The following is a 26,652-nucleotide window of genomic DNA, read 5'->3' as shown; positions in this document are numbered from 1 at the left end:
TCGACCATTCCTGAGAGATGTGTGGTTAATTGAAACCCAACCACTAAAGAACACCGGTATCCACGATCTAGTATTCAAATCCGTATAAAAATAACTGACTTATTAGGACTTAAACCCTGGAACTCTCGACTTCCAAATCAGTATATATATATATTATACCTTTTCTTCGGTAAATCGAAGTTCAAGTTCAACTTCAAAAACTATACTGTCGTGATACACGTTAGGCAGGTAATAATAATAATAATACATTATTATAATATATACATATATATATATATTACTTACCTAACGTATATAATGACAGTATAGTTTTTGAAGTTGAACTTCGACTTACCAAAGAAAAAGTATTGTCAGAACGGTCGTTGAATTTATACTAGTAATCGGATAATAAGCTAAGAAAATCGGATAGTTCGCTCTGCCGTTTCGTTTGTTTAATAGAAATATAAACGTGATTATGATAGTAAATATAATTTAATCTCAATTCATTTTAGATAACTAGTGTTGCCAACTTTCTCCTAAAATATCCTGTATTTAATTATGTGTTCTTGGCGTTGAACATTTTTATGTGAGGGCCACTGTTTGAATCACTTGCATTTAAAAGAATGTTTCCTAAATGAAAAAAAAAAAAATCTGAAAATGAACGAAATAATACGCGAGTACAGTAAGTTCGATAATACGTTTTGACAAAAATTAATTTTGATAAATATTATTATACGTGTAAAACTGAGTTAAGATAATTATATCAAAATAAAACACTTAATTTGATTGACTTGTGTTTTTTTGTTGGGGTGGTATCATACATTATTATTCTATCATAATCTGCTGTATTTGTATATTTATTTTGTTGTAATGGCATTGATAAATAGTTAGATTAACTGTAATTCTGTAAATTTGATTAGTAAATACATTGAGTCGTAATTTGTTTAAGCAGATCTTAAATTAATGTTGATATGATTGTATTTAGTCTATTAATCATATCAAAAGTTTGTTATTATTTCACGTAAATTTGCTGGTATTTTATTTAACGTTTGTAGATTTTAATCGTTTTTAGTTGTACAATTGCTACAAGGTTCGGATTTGAACCGATCTGATCTATGCTGATGCATGGATTTTACAAAAACGAAATTCATTCTTGAACTGCTGATTCTTTGGTGTTTAGTGCTAGTGGTGGTTCGTACTTTTAAAAGTAATATTTCTACTGCACTTTGATGATGTAGGAAACAACTTACAACTTGAGCGGTTACCGTTGGTTTTGAACACTCCCACTTAAGTCTCCTCTCTTTTTTATATGTTTAGCCTCCGGAACCACCGTAAGGTATTACTTCAGAGGATAAATCAGGACGATATTAAGATGAATGTAAATAAAATGTAGTCTTGTACAGTCTCAGGCCGACCATTCCTGAGACGTATGGTTAATTGAAACCCAACCACCAAAGAACACCGGTAACCACGATCCAGTATTCAAATCCGTATAAAAGTAACTGCCTTTAATAGGATTTGAACCTTAGACCTGCCACTTAAGTCTAGAAACCGTAAAGTTTAATTGTAACTTGAGACCGCCTCGGTCTCGACTGAGGCGGTGCTGGTGGCGACTGGGATGCCCCCATTTCAACAGTTGGTGGCGGCTCGTGCCGAAGTTTTATCAGGGTGTATCTAAGAACGATGCTAACGCAACTGTCTACAGGAATTCGCAAGCAAGGTGGGATGCGTCCACGAAAGATAAAGTATGCGGAGGTAAGTATGCGGAGGTGGACGCATCGTTTGATCACGCACATTGAGCCGTGGGCCGGGACGGAGTTTGGTGAACTGGGATTCTGGTTGACAGAATTCCTGACCGGTCATGGAGTCTTTCATTCATACCTGTATGGACACGAAGAAGAGCTGAAGACCCCTATTGTCGAGGCGTAGACACGCCGGAGCACGTGATATTCCATTGCCCGCGGTGGGATGAGGAACGCCGCAACTGTGCTGCCGTAACTGGACATCTGGAGGTAGGGACCTTCGTTGAAACGATGTTGCGGAGTTCGGTGGAGTTAGACACTGTGACGGATTTTGTGTCGGGCATTTTTAAAAAGAAAGATCGGGAAGCTTGAGGGTGAGAAACAGCTCCGTACAGAGCTGCCGTTCGCCCGTGCTTGCACGGGTGGGCAGTGCCGATGAAGTGCGGGGACTTATGAGCCCCTGAGCTAAAACACCGAGTCCCAGTGGGCTCGCTCCTTCGGGGGTATCCCCACGTTAGAGGCGAAGCACAAAGGACCGAGTCCCGGTTGCTGGATGATGGGGCCGGGAATGGCGTAGCCGCGTCTGGCGTTTCCCTCATCTGGCGACTAGAGGCGAAGGCACCTACTGGAACCGTGTTAATGCTTAATTGCGGGTCTGGTTCCGGGCGGCAGGGTTAAAATACAAAAAAAAAAACTATAAATCGCCGGCCTCCGTGGCGCGAGTGCTAGCGTTTCGGCCTTTCATCCGGAGGTCCCGGGTTCGAATCCCGGTCAAGCATGGCATTTTCACACCGTACAAAAATTGTCATTAATCTCATCGTCTAAAGTAATACCTAACGTTGGTCCCAGAGGTCAGAATGCGTTTATGCAAGTTTTTTCTACTGATATTTGGTTAAAACTTAAAATTTCTCAGGTTATTTTTTATTAATGCATTCTTTTAGTAATTTTTAATAAAAAATTAATGATTGTATTTGGTAGAAATTTATTAAATTTTTTTACCGAATGAACAGTAAAACTTAAATAAAGTTTAGTCTCGCCGATTAGATCAGATTGTGTTAGATGGCTACATGGTTCCTGCAGGTGAATTTTATTTTGTTAGTCTGTTATAGTTTGTTGAGAAAAAAAATTGTATTATCGATTTTTTTAGTAGACGAGAGATAATATTTTTTTTTATAGCGAGTGCTCTCAATGCGCTAGTTTTGCGGTAGAATGCTTAATTGAGAACGTCGCTCTGCATAACAGATTAAATACGTGGTACAGTCGTGTAGTGATGGAACTAGAATACCGATTTTTAATAGAAAACTATTTTTTTCTCCATATTTTATCAAAGGTTACAAATGACATATATATATATATATATATATATATATATTGGATCCTTTCCGTTTAGGACCTTTTCCATTTGTGTTTTTGTTGAGAATAGTGTAAACGCGCCTCTGTATAGGTTGGAATGATTCACTTTTGCATATTGCCGGCAACAACGCAGCGATTGGTCCGCTGGCTGCGAATCGACGGCGGCAGATTATTGCCAGAGCAATAACGATTCACTTTTCGATTGATTACAATGTTATTTATTACTTTCCGTAATTTTTTTCTTCTATAAATTGCTGTTTTTAAAATTATTTAGTAAGAAACGTACATAGTAAAATAAATATACTAATGACACCGATGAATGAAGATTCAAGTCCCATTTGAGGAATGGAATATTGTAAATAAATTAATTACGGCCCGGTGGCGGCGGAAGACGTTCCATGCTGCCGTCATTCTATCTCATAACGAGGCTCGTTTGCACTACTACCAACAAAATACAAATGCCGCCACTTAACGGAAAAGATCCGGTATATTTTATAGTTATGTTGTTCTGCAGCTTGTTACCTTGCAGCTACGTAATTATATATTTAATTTGTCGCCATGAGACGTTAATCTTTTGCAAACAGTTTTAGAATATTTTTACAATTACTGTTCATCTTTTTTGCTTTGTTTGTTTAATACAGTGTAAATGATCATTGTTAATCATAAAAGATGTTACCGACATTAAAATGTCGTAAAATAAAAGGTTTTATTGTATTATTCGTGCTAGTAACGCTTGTGAGCAGAAGTATGTTACCTTATACTTTATAAAAAGTAATCAAAAAGTATCTTAACCTTATGGGAAAATGAGTAAGTTACAGTAATTGTTTAAAGTATAGGCAGTATTGTCATTATGCGATTTACATAATTGAATACGACGTTACACGTTCATAAAACACATGTAACAGTTGTTGAGGTTGCACCTACATATCATTCAATTTGGTTCTGCAATTTGGGAGTGGTGTGAGGATGAGTTTTGTTAGCAGCTTCCTTAGGTATCCCCACAAGAAAAAGTCAGGAGGGTATAAATCAGGAGACCGAAGGGACCACGACCCCTCAAAATCACTTGTCCATGAAAACACTAATCCAAGAATGTCATATTGTTGGCTGTATGAGTTGTAGCGTTGTCAAATTGAAACCATGTGTATTCTAGCCCATATGCAGGTATAGTGTTTACAAATTGTTGCACCTTTTGTATGTACCGCTCATTGTTCACTATGCCGTGAAAGAATGTCATGAAGATTCGCCTACCTGAAATTTCATACCAATCGCCCGCTTTTTGTTCGTGCAGCTGATGTGGATTTCCCGTACACGAATGTTTAAATTTTATGCATTCACGTATCCATCAAGGTGGAACCGTGCTTCGTCAGGCCAAAACGAATTATGGAGTTCTTCCCCATCTGGCGTTACAGATGACATGAACCGCTGACAGAAAGATACACATTTTTTAATATCTACAGGTAACAACTCGTGAACAATTCTGTGCGTGTGCATCTTAAAACACTTGCGCAATGCCGTGTAGGCACTATCGACGGAGACAGCAGACCGGCTAGATAGGCGTTCACAGATTTCTTGGGACTTGCACGACGATCAACTTTCTGGTGTTAGCACTTTCGTTCGACCACTTTTGGCTGCTTCTGCCACATTCCCTGTCTCTTTGAGTTTGTACAGCCGCTTGATGGAGGATTTGTTTGGTGTATCCGCACCGTATTTTTGTGTGAAGGCCTTTTTTAATCTGGGCATAACTGGTACATGTAATATACTGGGAGACGATGAATATTCTCTGCTGCATTGTGTAACCCATTTTTCCTAAACAAAAGAAGGATACATTTTTCCATAAGTTTGCGTCACTTTTTGAACGCTCTGTAGTATGTTTGTAATATTACAAGGTATGTATTGAGGCTTTTAATTCTTTGAGGGGAGGCAGGTGCAAGCGTTTAGAACGCATGCTCAGACTAACGCTCTAAACGGTTCAGTTCACTTTTAATGCGTACGAGTTATGCCCGTTAGTAACTGCTAAGATTCGTTCTATCTTCTAGTTCCATACAAAACAAAAGGGCTTAATTTTATCTATAACATTATTTTTTTTTTCATGATGTTAAGCGCTTTCGCGGAGATATCTGCTTTGTTTGGTAATCATGTATACGATTAAAAACCTATTTGTAAAATTAAAGTATACAGAGTAGTTTTCCAACTCAATTTTATTTTTATATATAATTGAAAGACTTTTGCTTCAATGGGTCTGATTGTTTGAATTTTTGTCGTCTTGTTTGAACGGATTATCCACGAATAAAATAACGTGTTTTAATGAAGTTTTAAACATTTTAATAATAAAATTTAAAAAATGGTATTTTAAACAGGTGTAGCAATTTATGTGATTAAGATCATAGCAATGACTATTTCTTAGCTTGGTATATATATATTTATATACACACGTGTATGTCTATGAACCGACCCTTTTGACGAGATTCATTTTTCTATCTTCGGAAGATAGGTGTTTTTTTTTTTTACTCGAATGATTACTTGGTATTTCAGCTTGTAACATAGAAACCATTGTCTGAAATTTTATGTTTTTTAAGATCCAAATGCAATTGTAGAAACAGTTTGCTGAATGAAAATATACGCACGTTCTTATTTAGAGCTGAAATAGCAAAACTTTTTATTGTATGTGACCGACAGACGTGTTCTTAAATAAATTAACGTTTTATATAATCTCTTTACTTAGAATAACTTAAAAGTTACAAGCGTGTTTAATGGCTGTAAAATTTTAAATTGTTTTGTTTTCCAATCATAATTTTTAAAAAATTGTTGTTAACCAAAGGAATCTTTGTTTCATTTCTCATATTTCTTTTATCAAAAAACTAAAGTAGAACAATGAAAATACACTTACAATTTATCTAATCTTATTTAATAGTTCTTACCTAACTTGGATAACGGTTTTGTGGTTGATTCAAATGATAGCTTGCTATTTTTGTCAGGAATGGGTTTTTTCTTTATAAATTAATATCACAGGATTCGTTCGATTTGATAAGGAAGAAAATATATGTTTTAATGAAAACAAAGAAAAGATTGATGAAGTGGTATATGAAAATAAAATTGTGATTGTAAACATTTAGCATCAATATTAAGCGATGTACTTACAATATGCGAAAATTATTTCAAGTACTCAAAGATGGCGCTTTTCGAAACTTTTATGGAAAATCGATAGAGTGGAGTAGATTAATTTGGATTGATTTTGCGGGCCGTAAATAAGCGGCGCAACTGAATGAATGGACGAGGATTCCTTGTAGCTCGAGAACTCCGGGTTTTATATGTGGTTTGAAGGACAGAACGGCGTGTTTTTCAAAATGCTACTGTAAAATGTGGGGTAAAGTTAAATATTCATTCACTTCAGTTTATATATATATAGAACGGACGGTAAAAAACGTTGGGATATTAAATGCTTACGTAAAAGGAGCTTTAGTTGTTGTTTTCCATTATGAAATATTACCAGTTCTACTTTTCTCTTAAACTTACTTTCCCACTTCCGAGTGTGTATCTCGTCTGCTTGTTGTATACGCATATCTCTTTTTAATAAGATTGTATACAATCTTTTGTGATTCGTGTGGAAGAATTGAGAAAAGTTGCGCATACGAACTGGTTAACCATAAACATCCATTTTGTTATGCACAAATTTATTTGTCAGGGAGGACCTTTGTCGGACTTAAAAGATATTCTTGGGATTTGTCGGTTCATAACTTAAGTATTAAAATAACTCGCTAGCTTTCAGACTCCTGAACACAATAGGTTCACAACAGCAGCATGTAGTTTATGTATTACGTGATTAGTACTTTTCCACGATACAACAACGTCGGTTTAATATTTATATATTTATTCAGAAACCCCTGGATAATCCGAACTAATAAAAATTCGTGGCTGTTCACATAACGAATATTCGGATTGTAGAGGGTTCAACTTAAAGGTACAAGAGGCGAGTATTGGAAGTCGAAATAAGTGCTGAAACTTTATTTTAGCATTCAAACAGCGCTTTTATTACTGTATTGATATTTACATTCTAAAAATTGATTTAATATTATTTTTTCTTTTAAAAGTAGGTGATTTTTGTCTTTTTCATTAGTGAATTTTCTACTGCGCCTTTGTTTGAGCCAATAAAAGTAGTTTTATGCAGTGGAATGTTGTTCTCAGTTGCCCGTTGAATATGTGTTAAAAACATTTTACTGCTTCATGCTTTACGCTCTTCGCTCCTATTTAATTTCATCATACAACCCTTGTCGTACTGTATTAAAGTTGGAAACATTCTTTTGCGTCTACGTTAATCCAGTTTGTAATATCTTCTTTCGTTATTGCCGGTTCTTCGTTAACAGTTCTAGTCGCTTCTACCACGCTTTCTATTTGTACTTAAACTAGTGTCTACATTTTCATTATCTTTAATCATAGAAGGTAAAAGTTTTTTCCATGATGCTCGAATTAAAGCCTTGTCAATGGTATCCCAAACAGCAGCAAGAGAAATCACAACATTTTTCAGATTAATTTTTTTTTTAAGCGCTCTACTATGTCATCATTTTGAGAAATGACTGAAAAACGGTATTTTTTGTATTTAATTGTAATCGACTGGATTTTGGTCCATCGGTTGTGTAAAATGGGTGAGAAATTTGGTGGCAAGAACATAATGATGATTTTTTTCCATTTTCACTAGTCAGCTGTTCTACGTCCGGATACCCTGGATAATTATCAGATTTATGGATTTCAAATAATTTTTCACAGACGGCACAAAAACGCCGTGAAATCATTTGTAAAATATGTCAATATTCAACTAAGCGTTTACTAGAGTTCTGTATTCGAGTGACGATAAAATGTTTTTAAACGTCAAAAAACCTAGTCAAAAATCAATGTAGAGAGGGACGTGATAAACACAAGTCAAGCTTCTTGTAGATTTGGAAAATACAAAGTGTAAACTTAATTTTTTTTTCATTTTCTCGTTTTGAGTTCGGATTACCCGGGGTTCGGATTATTCAGGGGCTTCTGTATATAATTAAAAATTTTCTTTCTTGTAATATTTTTATTAGATTCAATATTCAACTTAAAATTTTTATATTTAGGTATTTAAAGAGGGGTTTTCAGTGTTCGATGATGAAATTAAATTTAATTAGATTAGTATGGTGGTAGGGAATATCGATTTTATTATTATTATTATTGTTATGAAACGAACTATTAATCTTCAGACTTAAGGCAAAGCTATCAAGTAGTATTATAACATAATATAGAATTATTTAATAATAATAAAAAAAACTAATTTTATTTGAACGAAAAACGAAATAATTTATTAAAGTGGAAGTAAATAATATTTTTTAATACAGTTGTTCAAAAGCCGACAACAATTTTTTCGTAAGTTTATATCAGTAAGCAGCCCACTCACTAGTGCAACCCTAAAACTCCCACCCATAAATCGAACTGAGCAGTCACTCTACCCGGTTATAAAACACCCACGTAGTAAACAGACGCTTCTACGTTCGTGATGCTATAGCAACCACACAAAACAGTGTTACCAACTAAATATAGTAGAAATAATAATCATGCTGGCTTTTGAAAACCAACATCAATAGAGCTCCCCCTCATTAACTCCCACATCTAAATTCTTCATTAATATATTTATCCGTAGTTTATGCCTTGATACTATAAATTTACTCTTTTCATTAACTTATAAATATACTAGAAATACTGCATTAAAATTAATGAAATTTTTTTTAGACTTTTATTACAAAAATTACAGGTTGATGTTCAACTATAATTACACCGGTTTTGTAACGTAATGATGGTATATGAATTTTGTAGTAATGAAAATTGTAAAGCTTAAATTGGATTCGAACCCAGAACTTTTGAGGACTATAATCGAGATTTTAATTATTTTTTAAACTTGAGAATAGTTGTTATGCAGTAATTTAATTAAATATTTGAACTCTTGAGAAATAGATCCAGATGAATTAACTAAAGATTATAGAAAATGGTTGCAGTATTTTTATAAATTACTGAACAAAATTAAAACTTTTATAAAAAGTTTTAAATCATTATTATAAAAAAAAAAAAAAAAACTATATTTAACCAGAGAAATATGATACACCAACAGCAATCAAATTAAATTTTTATAATTGTACATAATTTTCCATATTGAATATACAGGAAACGGCTTCTAAAACTTTACCAAAGTTGTAAGTTACTGATATAATGAAGAAAAAACAAATGAATTTGCATTTGCGTTTTGGGAATAAATAAAAAATAACTTTAATAACCTGTGTATTATATAAACAAAGTTAAAATATATTAACGTATCTGATAGTGTAATGTACAGACTTATAAAAAGTATAACAAGATTTTCTGAATGGAAATATGCAGCTAAAATTTTATAAAGTTTTATATAACTGCAGTGACAACAAAGGTTACTGTGTGTAGAGTTAAGTTTTCAATGTTGTTGAAAAAAAAAATGGTTAGCCACATATAAATAATTTTCTGTAGGTTTTATTGTCGATTGTAATGATAAACAAAATTGTCCAATTACTTTTATTACTTCTTTTACATTTAATTTGCTGCAATCTGTTTTATCAGGGTTTGTCATCCTTACATGAGATCTTGCCGAACAGTTTGTTCCGGTTTAAATTGGATACTTTGATTCTCAGCTAAACTTTAGTGAAGTGCAAGGTTGCAAGATCCTTTTATAGAAATTATGTATTTAATATTAGGTGACTATAATTTCTGGAGAAAAAATAATATTTGTTGCAGTATATTATGATGTTTTAATGTTTAAGCATTATAATAATGTATTGCCAAAATCTTTTGTTGTTTTCTCAAGGAAAAAGTTTCCAAATTGTGTTGTGGAATTCATCTTCCTATTGGATATATTTTAGCGGGTTGATTTTGTTTGGATCCTATTGATGTTTGTCAAAATAATTTGTGTAGAAATCTAGTAACTTTTTACATCACTAATTATTGCAAAAAAACTATATTTATATTATATAAATATATTTTGTATATATATTTAAGTTATTTAATTTTTGTTACAGACAATTACGGGATGGAACTGTACAAGAAAATCAGCTCGTGAATGGAAGTAGATTAACATTATTGCCTAGTGTTGAAACAGGATTGCTGGTAAATCTATTTTTTATTATTACTATTTTTTTATGTAAGAAAAAAATATTTTAATTAATTACTTCATATTAATTTTGTTGAATTTGACGTTTTCATTTTGAATTTTTTTGTGACTGCATATATAATTTTATTTTTCTGCTGAATGTAAGACTAAAAAAAAGAAATGGTTTTTCATAAATGGTTGTAACGTTTTTGGAAGATAAATTTAAAAATATGTAGGATAAAATTGATCATATATGTTATGATAATACCTTTTCAGATTGTAAAGGTGAATATATCAGGATTACTGTAATGAAAAAATGATTACTATTTACTGAGGTGTTTGGTAGTCCATATGTAGTAATGGTATGTGGATTCTGGTATCCCAATTTACCTCCAAGGGGGAAGACAACCTGCCTTGTGGCATTCCGGTTGTCACACCTCTCCTTCCGTTCCTAGCCATGATCAGCTTTACAGGAGTTTGTGTTTTTGCCCTCTGACTGATCACAATTCAGTCATCAGCCGACCTCGATGGGATACCACTGATGCCTTGGAAGATAAACATTGGTGATTTAACACTCAGTCTTTGTCTTTGCTGAAGGCTTTCTCTCAGACATATTCCATATCCTATTTCGTTGCCCTCGGAACTAGCTAACCAAAAACTGCAGAAGTACGAAGACCCTACTCTTACTCTAGTACTTTAACAAGCTAAATGACCGTAAATGCCGTAACATGGCAGATACGAGTATAATTCAGTAATGAAACATACCACATAACTTAATAGATTCTGGTATGTTCATATTTATCTAATAAATTTTAATTTATCATTAATGAGTAGTGTATGATTTTGAGAGATATTCCTTGATATTTTATTACAAGGCCAACTGTCTAGTTCACCTGTATAAGATCTGATAAATTTTTTCTTCTTTCCTATTGAAAATAGGAAAGAAATTGTTTTTTTTAAAGACTACTTCATTTCATACTTTATCAACCAATCAGTTTTCAACATCTTCCTGTAATGCTACATTTTAGTATTTTTTTCTTTATCCTGTTTAGCCTCCAGGAATTACCATTCAGGTATGAATGAGGATGATATGTATGAATGTAAATGAAGTGTAGTCTTGTACAGTCTCAGTTTGATTATTCCTGAGATGTGTGGTTAATCAAAACCAAAAAAAAATCTGTATCCATGATCTAGTATTCAAATCCGTGTAAAAATAACTGTTTTTACTAGGACTTGAACGCTGGAACTCTCGACTTCCAAATCAGGTGATTTGGGAAGACGCTTTCACCACTAAACCAATCCGGTAGGTCACATATTAAAGTCTGGATCATTAATCATTTAAAATATGATTAGAGTAACTATTTGGAACCAAACCTGTAAAAAACATCCACAAATTTGTTATTTAGAACTACCTTGCAAAGACTTGATTACAGAGTCTAAGTTAAGTCCTAAGTTATATGAAAGTTGCCAATTTCTTGGTTGTACATAGTATATTGATTTTAAATGCTCTAACATCAAGATTTTGTTTTAAAGGTGGCTCTATTTTTAATTTATATTTTTAAATTTTAGACTTTTTAACTTCTTTAATCCAGTTTAGTTATATTTTTCTATTTTAGAAAAAATCAAACATGTTTTAGTTAACCGGTTTTTTTTTTACTCTTTCTGACTACGTGACTAAAGAACATCAATTTTTGCTTTTTTATTGTGTTTGTATTTTTATATATTAAATTGTTGCATCTAAATCTAAGTATGTTTTTATCCTTCTATGGGGTCTAATTTTATGTTTATTAATGTTTTTTTTTGGGTTGATCAAGTATCTTTTTCTAAAGGTGCTATAGTCTTAAAATTAAAATATTGTTGTGTGCTGCTTACAATTCAGCAGTTTTGGTACGCTTTTCATAGTACTTATATTCCAGTTTTTCTTCAGCAAGCTATTTTCTCATAATAACACACACACACACAGACACACACACACACACACACACACACACACACACACACACACACACACACACACACACACAAACACACACACACACACACACACACACACACACACACACACAGAGAGAGAGAGAGAGAGAGAGAGAGAGAGAGAGGGGGGGGGGGAGGGGGGGAGAGAGAGAGAGAGTACATTTAAAAGAAAAAGAAGATATTTAGTATGTTGTGTAGAATTTATTACATATATTACTCTTCCTAAGGTAGAAATAATAATACGATGTAATTTAAAATAATTTGGGTTTTCATATTGATATAACATGGTTTGCCTAGTAAGTAATTTTTTCACTCTAAGAAATATGGAGAGTAAGCACCTTTCTTATGAAAATTATTATAGAATTTTGTGAGCTAATTATTATAGAATTGTCCTGTTGTAGGACAGGATACAATGTCATGTGAAAGTCATCTTACTTGGGGTGGGGGAGAGGATTTGGATGACTTGTAATGATCAGAATTGATATGTTATCTCCTGCTCCAAAAATAACTTGATCTGTTTGTAATCATGCAACTGTATAACATTTGGACTGACTTTCATGAAATAGATAAAAAATGATTCAATTTGGTCGTGCGAGTGATTCTGGGTAAATGACGAATGGAGTAACAGGAAATGATGGGTATACAATTTTTTTTTATATTTTTTTTTTAGGTTTGAATGTAATCCAAGTTGGGATGGTTCACATAATTTTCCATAATTAAAATATAATTTTTTTTAAAAATTTATGAAATTGTTTTTAAAAAATAAGCAAGTGTATTATTGTATGGTTTTGTATAGATATTAATATTTCCCTAATTTTTAGTAGAGGCTGTGTGTACAACGCATTGTTTCTTGAAGAAGAAGTATATAAATTTGTTGCTTTATTGTATCTCTACCTTGAACTTTGTTATGGCTATGATGCATAAAGCACTTCAGACATATAAACCCTTCTCTGGGAGTAGTGATATTTTATTGAATTATCAGTCCCTATGCTGAAAATTTGCATTTCAGCAGGCTGTACAAGTTGATGTGCATTGGTATGTATGAGATTCCTTGAAGACAATGGAAAACAGTTTACTTCACACTTGTATTAGTAAGACTAGCGTGAAATGCTTGTTAACTTGAGAATAATCATTATATAGCAATAATTTTTGGAAGGGATTCTTATGGTATGTCGGTTCACTTAACAATCTTTTTGTTTGTATTAACTAACACAGTGTGTTGTGTATTATTAATGTTTGAAAAATAGGTAAAAATATTAAGAAAAAAATTTTATTGTATTTTTAGAGCCAGTTTGAAAGTATAGATTTAAGAATTAATAAACCAATATCATTGCTAATTAAAATTTTTATGAAAGAGATGTTAAACTCGTCATTTTAGATATAAATTTTTCATCAGGTTGGAGAGTTCAGATATATTGTAAGAAATAATGTATGTTCTCTCTCTCTCTCTCTCCCTTTATTGTAAAAATGATTTATTCTTTTATTAAATTTGTTAATGGAAGTTTTAAAACTTAATACGGGGTTTTGTATTAATTTTTTTTGTTGTAAATTTTAAACATGCTACGTGTCTGTGCAGTGTTTAAATACACACACACACACACACACACACACACACACACACACACACACACACACACACACACACACACACACACACACACACACACACACACGTATATATATATATATATATATATATAAAAATATAAAAACATACACACTTGTGTGTGTTTGCATGTGAACTTAAATTATATAAATTTTTTAAATGTATAAAATGCTTTTTTTAATTTATTAGTAAGGTTTACTGTAAATTTCAAGGAAAACAATTTTTTTTGCTGATAGAAACAATTTTTTTGCATCATTCGGCATTGTTGAAATTAAAATATCAATATTTTTTCGTTAATTATTGTTACTAATACAATCTAAACTGACATGACATTAATTATACATTATTGTGCAATTTATTGTTGGTTTTTTCATGTAAATATACACGTATATACTTAGACATATTTTATTTGATTGTGTAAATTACCTATGGAAATATATAGAAGAGCGTATGATAATAAATTCATTTCTAAGTAAATGAAGAATTGCTTAGTTGGCGTTATTAAAAAAATATGTATTGACCTATTTTCTTTGTTTAAACATTATATTTTGACATAATATATATTTGAACAAATATGCAAACATAACAAACGCACGCGCACAACACATACACACTTTTCCAGCATTGTATTAAGATATCAAATTTTTTTTTTACATCTATGTATGCAAGGTTATTTTCTTTTTATCTGTGAAAAATTTATATTTTGTGATAAAAGTATAATTTTATAAAATTTATTTTGAGTATACAAGTAATTGATCTCTTCATTATTTAAGTTAATTATTTATTATTTTGATCTATTTGAAACCATTTTATGAAAGCATTAGCTTTTTTTAATCCTTATCATCTCACACTTTTGATTTTTAAGTTGTCTACACCTTGGTCCAGATCTTGCAGACCATCAGGTTATGAAAGGTTTTTAGGATTTTTTAATGAGTAAGAGTTAAATTTTTTTTGAGAATCTAAAAAACTAGGGTGTAAGTTCTTTGTGAATTTTTTATATTTATTTTGCTTAATATCACAAAATTGGTGAATGTATAATCATGAAATTTTGATATGGTAACGTGCGCACCGATGATAATGATTAAATTTTTATGAAAATTATTGGGTTAAGTAGTTCCTCTACGTAAGATGGGGTAAAAAGTAGACAAAAACTTTTTGTCACTGCCAGTCAATTTTTTTGTATGTTTTTAATGTTATTTAATACTTTAATTAAATAATCACATGTTTGTAGTAGAAAAGAAGATCAAAAAATGAATAAAAACAGTAACTTTGTGATACCCTTTTTTTTTTTTGGTATTTTTTTTAAGCTCTCCTGACTCCCCCTTTCTGCATTAGTTGCATTTTCAATTATTATCTTCTGCTAAAATATGGTCATTGCTTTTGTTTCATGAAAATTCTTTCGTTTTTTCGTTTCACAGTCTTCCTCAGGATTTTTTGTTAGCTCTTTAAAGTCCTTATTTTTAATTCATTGATATGTAAAGCTAGAATTTTGCTATCATTTGTAGGAGTTAAATCTATGAAGCTTGTTTGTTAAGCTTTTTGTTTTATGTCTTTTTTTCTGTTACTAAGAATAATTTTTTAGTAAACCTGATAATGGCACACATAAAATAGTAGCAAAATATTTAACATGTTAACTGAAGTACAATCATCAATTTATTTATCCTTTATGATAAATGATTACATGTCACATTATGTGTGGCAGTTTAATTTGTGGAATGTACTTATATAAACCATACGTTTGTTACGGTATATTAGTGGCCACTACAATCCTTAAAGTATTATTTCTCTTGTGCATATGCTGGTTTAGAAGATGGTATTTCCATTTCTGATAGAGACCTTTCTTTCTTTTCCTGTTTAGCCTCCGGTAACTACCGTTTAGATAATTCTTCAGAGGATGAATGAGGATGATATGTGTGAGTGTAAATGAAGTGTAGTCTTGTACATTCTCAGTTCGACCATTCCTGAGATGTGTGGTTAATTGAAACCCAACCACCAAAGAACACCGGTATACACGATCTAGTATTCAAATCTATATAAAAATAACTGACTTTAATAGGACTTGAACGCTGAAACTCTCGACTTCCAAATCAGCTGATTTGGGAAAGCGCGTTCACCACTAGACCAACCCGGTGGGCTCTGATAGAGACCTGGAATTCTTTTTTGAATGCGCTTGAATTCCTTATCAAATTATACTGGATATAAGCTGTGTTGGGGGTCGGGTGAGTAAAGCAGAATATTGATTTAGTAAACATTTTTCTGGTCAGAAAGTTTCTTTTTGAGGACCACACTAATGGATAATCTTCTTCTCCAGCCGCAATTCAGAACTTTTCTCTTGACAGAAGTTTGTAATCTTATCAGCCATTAATTGTGCTCTTAATCATAAGACTAATAAAATAATTCTGTGATACTGAATTCATATCTGCAGTAGTTTAACAGATCTGATTTGATTGCGAAATTTTTTATTAATTCATAATTTTGTTAAATTATTTTTTTACATTTAATTTTGAATTTGTTTGTTGCTAATAATCTTTTCTTTTTGTGTTTCAGGCTCAAAGACCAGAACAAAGTGTTATGCAGGCTTTGGAGAGCCTTAATGACTGTCAGGCAAGTTTTACCATTACATCATTTATTATTGTATTGCTTTCTGATATTCTTTTTTTGATCATTTTTATTTTGTTAGCTTTTGTATGTGGCAAGAGGATTAAAAAAATTTATATCCTGTTATGGTTAATAATTAATCACTTTTATATATATATATATACTTAGCTTATTAAAGATCCGTTCATTACAAAATATTTAAATCTATAACAAAATTCTTTAATACTGATTATCAAATGAGAAAATATATTTGGGCCGATATAGAGTTTAACATAGATTCAAAACAGTCTCTTTATTCATTTTAATAAATGGTTATTTATATTTATTTATTTTATAAATATAATTTAACAAAACTTAACCTACGCCCGCTTCGCTCGCTAACCTTGACTAATTAGCAGGAATGTTTTGATTATTTAAATAATAAATAATTGCAATAATTACTGAATTTATTAAATAAATACTCAAAAAATTACGGTGTTAATTAGTCAAGGTTAGCGAGCGTAGGTTAAGTTTGGTTAAATTATGTTTATAAAATAAATAAATATAAATAACCATTTATTAAAATTAATAAAGAGACTGTTCATTTTCCACCGAAATCCAATTGACTACTTTGTTTTTAAATAAAGCTGTAGCTGCGGTGGCGTTAATACTTACGTACCAAAAAATGTTATTAATATTTTTTTCTTTAGGTGTTAAGATTATAAACTGTAAACAAATACTTGAAAGTTAAGCTCCATAATTCCCATTTTTCTTGTTTGTTTGTTTGTAAATTTTGTGAGGGTATTAATTAGACTTTTTTATTTTTATTTTTAATATAATAATGGATATATAATTGCATATTAATTTAGATTTGATGTTGTATGTGATGCCTCATTATGGTGAGACAAAGTACTTACTGGATTTTGAGTCAATTTGTGTATGCTCTTGAATGTATTTTAATACCCCTTTGTTATGATAACTTGCATATCGATTTTTTTTTGTACTGGCAGAGATTGTTTATCGGCTATTGTTTATGGAGTCTTAAACATTGCCTATTTCATTTCGTGTTTGAAATCGACCCTCTTGAACCCTTTTTTTTAACTTAATTGTATACGCTATTCTTTGTCAAGATACTTGCATTTGGAGTTTTTCCCTGTATATTTGATGTGTTTCTTCACTGTACTATATAACCCATGGTAGTCAACCTGGTCCCCTACCACCCATTAGTGGGCGTTCTACCTTTCATGATGGGCAGCAGGGGTTTTATCCGATACTGTAACACTTTTCCTTTGTTTTTTTATTTTTTTATTTAATTGACTTTTAAAAAAAAATTCATATCATTATTTAAAAACATTTTCATTAGGTTTTCCCCATGACGATTAAAATTTCAGAAAATACACTATTGGTATCGCCCGCATATTTGGTTAGTAATTATTATTATATGCTTTAACTTGCTTTATTTCCCTACTTTGTAAATCACCATTACTGTGGAACTGATAGGCGGTTAGAAAATTTTACTACTAACAGAGACACAAAAGTTGACGCTAAGTTTAAACAGGTCGACTACCACTGATGTAACCCTTTCCTCGATCGAATAAGTCATTTAAAAAAAAAATACAACTTTAAAGAATGAAACTGTACTTGACTCGAGTACACAAACAGTTTACAGCTGACGACAATTGACTAAAACAGTACCATACACAAAAAGTAATGGTGCGATTTAGTAATAGAAGCGTTAAAAGTGACGCTCAACTAAATGTAGTTCGAGCTGGTAGATTAGGTTTTAAGTTGCTCATGCTGTACAAATAGGAATCTGATTTTGTAACCTGAAATTTATTTCATTCATACATTTAATTGAAATTGTTCATTAAACAGTTTCAGGAGGAACATGAATGATCCATTAACGATTCGGTGGAATTTCCAATTTTTATGGGAATAATAGAAACCAAAACAGAAAGTCCATTTTTTCTCAGAAATCATATTCATCTATCGATCCTTTTTAACTATGTATTCTGTATAATCATACTGAAAGAATTCTGTAGAAAGCTGAAAAATTCATTACCTGGTATTTCAAAGCTTAATATAAGAGATGAAATATTGCATAATTATTTATCATTATACATTGTATCTGGCTACACGCCACATGCTTTTCATCCGTTTTGTGCAAAAATAAAAGTGTTGAATGTTAGGAGAGGTTTCAACTAGGATTTGTTTGATGGTGATTGGTCAAAACGCATTTTCCCTTTAATACATTTGGCATAATTAGAAGTGAGCGTCACATTTAAGAGCTTTTATTATTTGTTTTCTCCATTAAATTGTAGATTTCTGACTGTTCTGAAAGGTTGGAGTTATTTGTACTGCTTTAAAAAGCGTTTGCGATCAATGCTTTGTAGTGATCTGAAGGATTTTTTTCGCACGATTTGGGTAAAAAGGGTCATACCAATAGTATGAAACAAGGTTCTGAATTAAGGTTGTATTTTTACAGTCAAGTTATGAATTTGTAAAACTGTTTGTCATTAGTAGACTGATTTTAATATTATCTGCAGTCTGTTTAATCGGCGTATAAATTGTGCGTATGTAACATTAGATTTCTATTTTTTTTGCTTGTGTGTTTTATAATTTATTTTTACAATTTGTGTAACTAGTTTGGGTAAATTTTTTCAGGTAAATGATTTCCTGTCCGGCAAGGCTCCTTTAAACCTTACGATGCGCTTAGGCGACCATATGATGCTGATACAACTTCAGTTGTCTACTGTAACACCCAACAACCAGACGTCAACTTCAACAACAACTTCATCGACTTCGTCGTCCTTTTCATCATCGTCATCGTCAGCAACTACAACAAGTTTCTCATCTTTATCATCAGGTTCCAAACGCGTTACGGTATCACCAAATAAGTCCCCATCCGTTAATAAAACTACATCGTTTGCGTCTAATCAACATAAAGATCCGTTAGCATCGTTGTCGTCGATCGTTGAATCTACAACACCATCGCCTTCCGTTTCTTCTGCAAATTCCTCGACTACTACCGTAAATAACACGACATCGTCTACTAACAAAAATGTTGTTAATTCTAATGACGTCACCACCTCGAATCCAAATTCAGTATCGTATCCTGCCAATACGTCTGTATTAACGTCGTCGTCCACGTCGACAACAATATCACCGTCGGCTCCGGTTTTGTCGTCGTCGTCGACATCTTCGCCGTCGTCAACCGTACCCTCATCTTCGTCGTCTTCTGTGCCGGGATCGACATTATTAGAAGGTTGCAAATGCGATTCGTCATCCTCTAAACCGACGTTGGATACACGTGCACTCGCCGAAGCTTCCCGTAATTTAACGCAGACATTAAAGCAACTTTCATCAGAAGTCTTAACATCAAAATCGGATCCTGTAGAGGTGAGTGAACAAAACGTTTACGTTTTCATTTTTGAATATTTACTATGTGTTATATCTTTTGTTTGAATCTAAGAATCGGCGTGGAATTTGTTGTAGCGATGTAATTTTGTGTATGTGTTAATGTAGGGTTCAACTTTTCTATCGCTGCTTTTCCGAAAAAGAAATTGATTTTCTTTTTATGATTTCAAATCAGACTTTCCGGTAAAATAATTAGAGATGCTTTAAAGAAATGCTTTTTTCAAGTAGTCGATGTGTTATTTGTCATCGGGAACTTTTTGACAAACAAGCAAAAATTTATTTCACACGAAAATATTTTCAAATTTTATTTACTAAGGTTTAGAAATCTTTAAAATATACCCTTAAAAAAGGCGAGGAAAACTTGCTTTTGAAGTTTTAAAAATAAAGCTTCTTTCAAAGTTGTTATTGTTCAGTTTGTTTTATATAATCTGAAATGTCTTCCTAGATCTTGAGCTTGTAAATAGTAAAAGTTTACCAGAAGGGAAGTCGGTTTAATTGTTTATTTGTGCTGTACGCTGATAGAGCTGAGAAAACTTCGATCAAAAACTTAGCTTACCTACTTAAATTGTAATATAATAAATCTTTTCTATTAAATAATCGATACGATTATTTAAGTAAAATACCAAAATATATATATTTCTTCTTCCCGGTTAGTCAGCGATTCGAAATATATCACAAAATATCCTGCTGTAAAACCGATACGGCCTCAAATTAAGGTTTACTGCTTCGTACTTATTTATTTACATCGGTCCAGCGGTTTATAAATTCTAAACGAACATCGAAACATATTCAAACAGACATTCTTTTGTTGTGTAGAAAGTTAACGGCTTGTGTTCTGTTTCTAATAATAATAATTATTGCACGTAACCGTAAAAGTTCTACGTGTGGTGGTAATAACTGTCTGAAATTTATACCGTGTAAAGAAATGTATATTCTGTTCGAGATTCGAATCCGGAAACTTTCATTCAATATTAGAAACCCTTTTATGATTGAGAGACGCAAAAGTAAAGATATGATGGAAGTTCTTATTAACGGAATACTGTTTTTTTTTGTTTTTTTTTATGAATAAAAATGTATTGGAAAAAGGGATAATAAATTAAAAGAAAAGGATGGGAGAATTATTAGAAAGATTAAAGAAAATAAATGTATAGTAGTAGTAATAATAATAATAATAATAATAATAATAATAATAATGATAAAATACTTGAAAGGAGGATACCTGATTTAACCGTTCGTTGTTGTTGCTGAACGTAACGTTTTTAAACGTTAACGGACGGACGGTCGAATAGAGAAGGCGTCCTCATTTTCTGTTAATAAACGGTACCTCTCATTTCAACAACGGCGTGATCTCTCTTTTTTCTCTCTGTTCAGTAACGGGGAATTTCTTTCCATTACTGTGCTTTTATTACGTATACAAAATTTCGCTCTGATAATCAGCACTGCATTGCATATAACTATTGCGTTAATGCATTCGTTTAATTAGTTAAAATAATAACCACGTATTCCAATGTTAGTCCGAAAATCTAATTAATCGAATTTTCGTATAATAATCGAACTATAACTAAACTCAATCAAGTTGATAACCTTTTAACGATATCTCATTGAGATTTACCAGGTTTCGATTTTATAAAATTAGCGGTTATATTTCAAGATCGGATTTAAAAAAAAAAGAAAAAAGTAACCTAATTCTCTTTGATGTGTTATTCACTTTGGTCTTATGATCTACAAAGATTGAAACTTAATATAAAGTATGAATCTTCTAAATATTCTAAATAAACGGTTACATATTAAACTTATTTTCATTTTGGTATCTTTACATTTTTATTTCTCGGTGAGTATAGCTAGAATATTAAAGGAAAAAGTATGGTGATATGTCAAAAATGGTTTATAGTTTTTTTTAAAATTGTTACTTTTAACGGTACTTATGTACGTCGACTGTTAACATGATATTCCGTAACTTTAAAAAAAACTTCAAAGTTACGGGATTATTATCATATTTTACATGTTAAAACTATAAGCATTATTGTTTATAATTGTAGATATAAATTAACCTACGCTCGCTAACCTCGACTAATTCACAGTAATTTCTTTTAAATATTTAAATAATAAATAATTACTGAATTTATTTAAATACTCAAAACATTACTGTGTTAATTAGTCAAGGTTAACGAGTGGATCGAACGTAGGTTAAGTCTGGTTAAATTATATTTACAAAATAAATAAATATAAGTTGTTATAAGAACGGTAATATAATGTTATATACGGTGATATTAACAATAATTAAAAGGTTTTCCATTTATTGGTCGACGGACTAATACGTAAGTATCCTTTCAGCTTCCACCTAGTTCATCTAGACCAGTGTTTCTCGATTTGGGGGGTCAGGAATTACAACTTTACATGTAAACAATAATGAAATCATTTTTTTTTTGTCTTCAGTCATTTGACTGGTTTGATGCAGCTCTCCAAGATTCCCTATCTAGTGCCAGTCGTTTCATTTCCGTATACCCTCTACATCCTACATCCCCAACAGTTTGTTTTACATACTCCAAACGTGGCCTGCCTACACAATTTCTCCCTTCTACCTGTCCTTCCAATATTAAAGCGACTATTCCAGGATGCCTTAGTATGTGGCCTATAAGTCTGTCTCTTCTTTTAACTATATTTTTCCAAATGCCTCTTTCTTCATCTATTTGCCGCAATACCTCTTCATTTGTCACTTTATCCACCCATCTGATTTTTAACATTCTCCTATAGCACCACATTTCAAAAGCTTCTAATCTTTTCTTCTCAGATACTCCGATTGTCCAAGTTTCACTTCCATATAAAGCGCCACTCCAAACATACACTTTCAAAAATCTTTTCCTGACGTTTAAATTAATTTTTGATGTAAACAAATTATATTTCTTACTGAAGGCTCGTTTAGCTTGTGCTATTCGGCATTTTATATCGCTCCTGCTTCGTCCATCTTTAGTAATTTTACTTCCCAAATAACAAAATTCTTCTACCTCCATAATCTTTTCTCCTCCTATTTTCACATTCAGTGGTCCATCTTTGTCATTTCTACTACATTTCATTACTTTTGTTTTCTTCTTGTTTATTTTCATGCGATAGTTCTTGCGTAGGACTTCATCTATGCCGTTCATTGTTTCTTCTAAATCCTTTTTACTCTCGGCTAAAATGACTATATCATCAGCAAATCGTAGCATCTTTATCTTTTCACCTTGTACTGTTACTCCGAATCTAAATTGTTCTTTAACATCATTAACCGCTAGTTCCATGTAAAGATTAAAAAGTAACGGAGATAGGGAACATCCTTGTCGGACTCCCTTTCTTATTACGGCTTCTTTCTTATGTTCTTCAATTGTTACTGTTGCTGTTTGGTTCCTGTACATGTTAGCAATTGTTCTTCTATCTCTGTATTTGAACCCTAATTTTTTTAAAATGCTGAACATTTTATTCCAGTCTACGTTATCGAATGCCTTTTCTAGGTCTATAAACGCCAAGTATGTCGGTTTGTTTTTCTTTAATCTTCCTTCTACTATTAATCTGAGGCATAAAATTGCTTCCCTTGTCCCTATACTTTTCCTGAAACCAAATTGGTCTTCTCCTAACACTTCTTCCACTCTCCTCTCAATTCTTCTGTATAAAATTCTAGTTAAGATTTTTGATGCATGACTAGTTAAACTAATTGTTCTGTATTCTTCACATTTATTTGCCCCTGCTTTCTTTGGTATCATGACTAACACTTTTTTTGAAGTCTGACGGAAATACCCCTTTTTCATAAATATTACACACCAATTTGTATAATCTATCAATCGCTTCCTCACCTGCACTGCGCAGTAATTCTACAGGTATTCCGTCTATTCCAGGAGCCTTTCTGCCATTTAAATCTTTTAATGCTCTCTTAAATTCAGATCTCAGTATTGTTTCTCCCATTTCATCCTCCTCAACTCGAAATCATTTTATGAGGAAAAAATCATTTATTATAAATATTTTATTTACATTTTTTTCATCATTACACGTGTAAAGAAAATAAATTGATGAGATTGTGTTGCGTTTGTTTCTTATTTAAAAGTTTCTCCATACGTGCAACTATTTTAGGAATACATAAAAGCAAATTGTTTTCAAGAGATAAAAGACGATTCCTGTATTTAGATTTTAGGGCAACCATGGACGAAATATCGGTTTCACAGAGGTTAGACGTGGCGAAAAGGGATTAATATTTTCAATGCTTCTGTGACTAAATTTCCATAATCATTTCGCTGAGCAAACCAAAACGTATCTAAATTTTCAGATGTGAATTGTAGTTGTAACGTTTTGTCGGCAGACGTTTCGATGAGCCGGTCGTGAATCTCATCCGGTAACTTAGCAGCTGTAACAAAGTTTTCACTAAAATAATTGAGTAACCATCTCTTCGAGAAATCTCGAAGAGATTTTCCAGGATATTCTTGGTCAATTGAATTTTTTTTTTATGTTCGAACACTACGCTCTCGCAGCGAATATTATGCAAGTATACCAAATTACTTGGAGTACCAACACATCAAGTACCTGTAAATTGCTCATGTTTGTACAATTTTTACATGCATGTTCATACCCATCGCTATCAAAGTAGTTTTAACTAGGTTTTATTGGGTTGAGCATGGGGGTCGCGAATTATTCATTATTAATTTTTTTTTTCATTTGGGGATCGTGGAGCTAAAACGGTTGAGAATCTCTAATCTTGACTAAAAAAAAAATAAGTATGTGCATACGTATGAGGATCGCACTGCTTTTAACGTTATATTTCAGGATTGACCAAACCCATTTTCTATACTTCTATATATGGAGCATTGATCATATTAATTTTTAAGAATTCTTTAAATGAGTTGCCGGGATATCGCGGAAAAAGCAATTTCGATTTTCTTCAGAGGGAAACTTTATTAAAACAAATTCTTTACCTGCAATACATTTATAAATAATCCAAAAATCAACTCCTGTTAAAATTAACATACATATTTTTTATTCTTTCGCTACCTTTGTTCGGTTTAAATATTTTTCAAAGGTTTTTTGAAAATTTATACTTCATATAAAGTTATCAAGAAATGGTCTACCATTTTTTTTTTTTTTTGAATTATAGATCCTGGACTTAAAATGCAGAAACGGTTTTTGAAAATGTTCTTTTTATTATTTCAGCATTTATTAAAGGGGTTGATGGATTTAGAGAGAAAATCTTACGCAGATTTGTTAAACTTACTCTACATAAAAATATTTTTAGGAAAACATTTCTTAAAATTTATTATTCCCTACGTCTAAAAAAAAATATATATTGTTTTTTCGTTGTCTATATTATTTTCATCGCTTAAAGGAATATAAAAATTAAAGTAATCTTGCCACCTATATTATATTCCGGACCCAAAATGGGAAGCAGTTTTTTCGTTACTTTCATATAAAAGTTATATTTTTATCAAATTACACTTGAACGATGTATCCGGGAGAGTGTAATTTCCCTGGATAAACCGAAAGTGTACTCCGGGGAAATACTTGGGGAGCTTTTTACTTCCTTGTACGAAGTATTGTAATCGTGAAAAATTTCGGTTTTCAGATTTCAACGGAAATATCAATTTTAACCATCTCTGAATCCATTTTGACTAGTTCCGGCGTGACGTCTGTACGTACATATTTATCTCGTATAACTCGAAAACGATTAGCCGTAGAATGTTGAAAATTTTGGTTTAAGGACTGTTGTAACATCTAGTTGTGCACCTCCTTTTTTGATTGAAATCGACTGAACCAAAAGTGTTCGAAAAAGCCCAAAATCCATAAAGATTTTTGACTTTTACGAAACTGCAGTAATAAGCCCTCATTGAGAGCTTTTCAACGATATATCATAACTGGTCCTTATTTTCATCGGTTCCAGAGTGATAGCCAAATAAAATTTTAATTAATGAAGTGTTTTTGGATCTTAGGGGAAGGCACATCAATACAAATCAGATTTCTTTTTTTTTTTTTTTTTAGTATAAATATATTGATTTATTAATAATTATTAACATCTCATTGTAAAAAACTTTTACGGAAAATAAGTCAATATAAAAAAAATGAAAAAATATCAGAAGTTATTAATCAAATAAAATTTTATGTATTTTTTTAAAATGTATTTTTAAGGAAGTCATGTGGTGTCCACATCATATTTTTTAATATTATTTTTGGGATTAGGTCTCCCTTGAATATTCAGTTTCTTTGATAGATTTTTTTAAGATTGCAGCCGATAATATAAATCGCATTAATTTAATAATTAAGCGAACAGGTTAAGAAAAACAAAGAGATTTTACATGTTTGGTTGGATGATTTCTTCTACGTCCAAATTTCGTACGTAAACCGTAATAAGTCGCAAAAAATGTATCTTCTTGGGTAATTGTGTATTACATTTTACTTGATCGTTTATGTTTTACAGGGGTCGTCGGTTTAAATTAGCATGTAGAATTAGGTTTTTTTTGGTGGTGGAGTGATTGTAATGCGATCGAAATTGAAAAACTTCTAAAGGTTCTGTTAATCACAAGAATGTTTTACTTATTTTGAGTCTTTGTCATATTTGCGAGGAGCCCTTTGAATTCTTTCCTTATATATAGACTACTACGTGTATACAATTTTTTCACTTTTTAATTTTTATTTAAATTTATTTTTTATGTTAATTTAGCTTTAAAAGATTTTGTCGTGGGCGTCCCTTTGCAACCACCTTTCGTCATTAAATTGCGGTTTAATATCCTTTTATTACGTGTAAATTGATACTGAATGTATTTGTTTCATTTTGATTATAATTTTAAGCACAGTTTTTTTTTTATAGCTTTTATTTTAATAAAAGGGTTTCGAATCTGAAGCAGTTCAGTATTTATTTTTTTAATATC

At 31.8% G+C, this 26,652-nt stretch overlaps 1 protein-coding gene across 2 annotated transcripts in view; it reads left to right on the top strand.

The window, feature by feature from the left end:
* LOC142332742 (midnolin-A-like) overlaps positions 1–26,652 on the top strand; it is a 175,154-nt gene that overhangs the window by 34,585 nt on the left and 113,917 nt on the right. For both annotated transcript variants that reach the window (XM_075379354.1, XM_075379353.1), the window contains exons 2-4: positions 10,127–10,214; positions 16,325–16,381; positions 19,019–19,753. In XM_075379354.1, coding sequence (XP_075235469.1) covers positions 10,127–10,214; positions 16,325–16,381; positions 19,019–19,753 — 880 coding nt within the window. The remainder of the gene's footprint in view (positions 1–10,126; positions 10,215–16,324; positions 16,382–19,018; positions 19,754–26,652) is intronic.

This window comes from Lycorma delicatula, chromosome 12 (genome assembly GCF_047948215.1).
Source record: "Lycorma delicatula isolate Av1 chromosome 12, ASM4794821v1, whole genome shotgun sequence".
In the NCBI taxonomy this organism is placed as follows: Eukaryota; Metazoa; Arthropoda; class Insecta; order Hemiptera; family Fulgoridae; genus Lycorma; species Lycorma delicatula.
The sequence above is the reverse complement of the archived record's forward strand: the minus strand, read 5'-3'. Positions and strand labels throughout refer to the sequence as shown.